The 5,000-nt window shown below is 50.0% G+C and overlaps 1 protein-coding gene across 1 annotated transcript in view; it reads right to left on the bottom strand.

Annotated features, from left to right (window-relative positions):
- The window catches only part of LOC136964187 (ankyrin-1-like), a 45,468-nt gene that overhangs the window by 30,525 nt on the left and 9,943 nt on the right, over positions 1 to 5,000 (bottom strand). Inside the window, 2 exon segments of the mRNA XM_067258186.1 lie at positions 462 to 521; positions 523 to 558. Coding sequence (XP_067114287.1) covers positions 462 to 521; positions 523 to 558 — 96 coding nt within the window.

Raw genomic sequence — 5,000 nt, 5'->3', positions numbered from 1 at the left:
GACGCACGACATTGTACACAGACATATACAGTGCTTACCACGAAACTTGTTCATACAGTCAGTACACAAAGTCATCACGTTCTGTACATGTGGCGAGAACATACTCACATACTCCGACACACACCACGGGAAGGTCACGCACGGAGAAGGAGGCGTTCGACAAACACATCGAGAAAAGGAGGGTCGAGACAGGAAAGTGTTGAAGCAGACACGCACACACACACGCACGCAGAAACGCCACGGAAACCGACCGCGCTCACTCGCCACAGAACGACACACGACATCATCACACCACTTCTGCGAAAAAATAAATAAATAAATAACTCGAAAACAAAAATACCAAAAATACCAAAGCGACGACACAAGACCACTGGCATGAACAGAGGCGCCACAGGAGTGTAAAGAGAGAAAGTGTTGCAAGTACAGCATACAGCGGTGGGTAACAGGTACAGTATATTTACTCTGTCATCATAGTGCCACACTCCCCGGGTTGGGTCCAGCCTCTCAGAGCTCACGCTACCTGTCCTGATGGACTAACCAGCGCTGAACCACATGGGCCTAGAAGACACATCAACACACATGAAGACAAAGCCAGTTAATGTGAAAGACATACACACACACACACACACACGAAACAATGTCAAAGGGAAACACCAACGCAGGCAAGTGAGTAAGCCAGCACAGATCCCTTTAAAGGCGCGTACGGTGGCATCGAAAGTCATCCATCGAGATGAGAACTAGGCTTTTGTGGCAACTAAAGAGCAATGATAGACACGTTAAGAAAAGACATCGATGGTGTGTGGTGGATTCGCACGTAGGGAAAGACAGTCATTCCAAGCCAGGCGCCTTGACGATGACATCATGCGCGTCAACGAAAAGGAACAGGAAGATACTGTACGGACAGGAGCGCAAACGCACACGTAGTTTACACGCACGCACGCGCACACTCTCCCACACGCACGCACACACACACACTCTGTTTCGTTCAGGAACAGCCAGGAGACAGCGCAACCCATGAGAGCTGAACGTCAGTTCCACCAAGCTTCAGCTACCCGAGCGACAACTGCCTCTTACCCACATAACACGGTTTAGCTCGCCTCGCTAACAGTTTGCTCTGCCTCGACACAAACCATACAGCATATATATATATAACTATAACATATATACAATACAGGATCATGTCATGTTTATGACAATAATGTGCACGTGTAAAGACACCTTATGAGTAACAAACAATGACAATTGTGAAGATCGGTTACCCAAGAAGAAGAGGATATGTATGTAAAGTCCTGTGTTTTCTCCCTATTTGGAATTGCTCTGGCAAGAATTGTCCCTCATGCTAACTAATATCGCCCTGGGAACTGACTGTGATAAACGACAGATAACTTTCCACTTAGCACATTCGCCACGCGACTAATTATAGAAAAAAGGTTCTATTGGCAGATGTGGACAAAAGACGGGGTCAGATGTCACCATGGAAACACTGTCCCATGTCACAGGGTTAATAACATCCACGGTAACCGCTGTAGACATGTGACTTCAGGAGATCTTTTCACAGACACTCTGCTGAAAAAAGAACAATCCATTGGCCATGCACTTACCATGCACACACACCCCCCCTCCACCAGCCTTCCCCCCACCCCCTCCCACCCATTGTTACTATCCGGGAATTCAATGGACATTGAGTTTCAAAAAGCAACAGAGAACATAGTCTGGGAGCTCAGCAGATACTCTGGAACTGCAGGCCGACTCCTCTCTAGCCAAACCTCATTAAACTGATGAGGTCCAGTTGAAATGAGGAAATCCGCCCAAACCCATAATGATGACATGTTGGGCTTGGCGGGAAGTAGATAATGTAGCAGACTGGCATTTGTAAATTCAGGAGTGATGACTGCTGGAAGCTGGCAGTGTCACAGTACAACTGGAGTCTGGCTGGTCCATGCGTAGCCGGGGGAAAGCGGGGAATGTTCTGGAAACGGTAGCGTGCAAATATGCATTCGCGGCAGGAGAGAGTAGACAGACAAATACGCGTACACTTTCGCACTACGACTGCCGTCCGAGACAGACACAACGGCACACACACACACACACACACACACAATCACATAAATAGCCTGCCTGACGTCACCTTGTGTTGGCTCCCACAGACACCAGAAGGACCACAGAGAGACGGATCACAGTAATGAGCCCTCCAGGGTTCACTCACTCAAAGACCCCCCTTCTACGCTGTCACACACAGAGCTAGGCGGATAAACAAACTCTCACACGCACACGTGATTACAAGGACTGCACACAGTTCCGCAAGCGCACATACGTAGAGCGCGTGAGAACCCGACGCAACGCACGCGTCATTATCTGTTGACGCGGTTGGGAGGTTTTTGAGCTGCAACAGGCGCCGGGGGTCCCTGGACGGCCTGGCTTGGAGACAGCCCGGCAACCAATGAGAGCGCGGCGACAGCAGAAGGGGACTGAGAAGACACACGAGCTGCTTATACACTGGCAGGAAGGGAAGGTCATACTGGTCCTGGCATCCAAAACACAACACAACAACCCTCTCTAATTATAACCCGCCGTCTCATCGTCACCCGGGCGCTCGAGTCCTTCTTGTAACGTTTAAAGTCTCTATTTTCGTCTCGCCTCCTCTTCTTTGTAGAACTGTTGCCTGACTGATTTGGTGCGTTGTTTTATTTTAAATTAACGTACTGTATATATGTTATATGTACGTATATATACAGTATAGTAAAGGGATGACTTGACATACAGCTCTCCTAAACCGACACCAAAACCAACACCAGCACCATCACCAGTTCTACCACCAATAACGATAAGAGCACCAATACCAGTGCTTTCCAACAGACTTTGTCACGATTTAGACATTACATCGCTTTAAACGAATATGAAAACATTTCCTAGTCGACAGAAAACGACATCACTGACATCAATTCCATTATTTGCTAGACAAAGGTTGTAAATTCCCAGAAATCGTTGCATCCCATGTGCATAACTGGCAAGATGGATTCACGGCCTAGAGAATGAAGAATCAATAACCCTGCTAGAAACCCTCCAGAGTGGGATGTGATCAAATATTCATGGATGGCAAGACTTTCAGAGCGTGTGCGTACTTGTGCATGTGTATCAGAATGAGGCAGACACGACCCTCGCACAAACACAGACCTGTGCAAAAACACACGCACGCGCCAGACATGCGCGTACCCTTCCTGGACTAACCAGTGCCACGCGTCAACCCACTAGAAGCCCAGTCGACTAGTTCACGATGAAGAGGAGCGGGCCCCCGAAAAAAGCCACCGAACTCCTCCGACCTCATGAAAGCGTAATGAGACACACCGAAATAAGGAGCTTCCTGTTGTCTCCTCTGCCTCCTGTGCTAAAACGGAGGCCCTGAAATATTTATAGTCTCTGTCAGGCCACTGCGTCTGCCTACCATTACAATCAAAGCATACTTTCGTTTCACTTTTATCTCGCTACTTCTCTCTCTACTTATGTCTGTAACACAGTATGCTCCTCCAGTGACTCAAAAGACAAGAACTACAGTGTGAATACATGCCAATAAGGAACACAAAAAACAAATAGTTTGAGTCCATGACTTTCCAAGCAGACCACAGAGATGGCAGCTGCAATGTTGAAGCGCCTAGTCGAGCTGTTATGCAAGAAAGACTATGGTTAGGTTCTCAGTTCTGTGATCAACCTGCCAGTCGTCCTCCGTGACATGCCACCAAAACACTGTCCCCAGTTGACCTCCCACTGAGGACCCCTCTGTCCCTCTCGATCAGTTCGAAAGGGTCGAATCCTGTCATTCCTATCCCATTTCATCACTCAACTATCCACCTTCAGCATTCCCATACTCTCTCTCGCTCTCTCGCTCACTCTCTCTCGCTCCCCTGGCCCTGTCTCAGCTCCCTCTTTTCTTCCTATCTCTCTCTCTCTCTCTCCTCTCTCTCTCTCTCTCTCTCTCTCTCTCTCTCTCTCTCTCTCTCTCTCTCTTTCTTTCCCTATCCCTACCTCTCTCCCCCTCTCTCTTCTTCCTGTCTCTCCCTCTCTCTCCCCCTCTCTCTTCTTCCTCTCTCTCTCTCTCTCTCTCTCTCTCTCTCTCTCCTCTCTCTCTCTCTCTCTCTCTGTTTGCCCGCTCCCGCGCCGTCGTTTTCCCTTTCAATATTCATGAGCACTGCAGAAGCGCTTGCCGCTGAGCATTTCTGGGAAGCGCTCCTCAAGAGCCTCTTTTATGACGTCCCCCTTGAATGTCATCGCTAGGTACACTCACCTCTCAGGCGGTTAGAGGAGGTGGTGCATGAGCCAGCACTCTGGCAGGCAATGTGCACATGCTGCATAATGCATAACATGACCATAACCCTAGTCACACGCATTTATATTCATAAATATACAGCATATCCTAAATGCCTACACTAAAATACTAACCCGGTGTGACCTGGAATTGGTAGTGAATGGCACGCAGGACGCAACGAATGAAATAACGATGTCCATTTATTTTTGTGTTTCTTTTTTTTACTGCAGGTACGGTTTGACGCGTCGTCGTGTTTGGGATATGGTCGTCATGAAACGACGCGGCGTCGCCGATATTGTACTGTGTCTCTCTGTCTGCATGGCCCGTGTGGGAGGGAGGGGGGTAGGGAGGGGGGAGAGGAGGGTGGGGAGGGGGGTAAGGAGGAAGAGGAGGGGAGGGAGGGAGGGAGGGAGGGAGGGAGGGAGGGAGGGAGGGAGGGAGGGGAGGGAGGGAGGGAGGGAGGGAGGGAGGGAGGGAGGGAGGGAGGGAGGGAGGGAGGGAGGGAGGGAAGGGGAGGGGCCCGAGTGTCTGAGAGGCACGTGTGCAGGTCCTGCACGCGCGCTCCATGACTCCACTGAATCCCACCGGAGCAATACACCATCACTGTGACAGAGGGGGGAGGTGGGGGGGGGGGAGAGGGAGAGGAGAGGAAAGGGAGGGGAGAGGGGGGAAGGACACAGAGGGAGGAGAGGGAAGGGGA

The sequence above is a fragment of the Osmerus mordax genome, chromosome 20 (assembly GCF_038355195.1).
Source record: "Osmerus mordax isolate fOsmMor3 chromosome 20, fOsmMor3.pri, whole genome shotgun sequence".
Taxonomy (NCBI): Eukaryota; Metazoa; Chordata; class Actinopteri; order Osmeriformes; family Osmeridae; genus Osmerus; species Osmerus mordax.
Note: the sequence above shows the minus strand (reverse complement) of the source record. Positions and strands in the feature narration are given on the sequence as shown.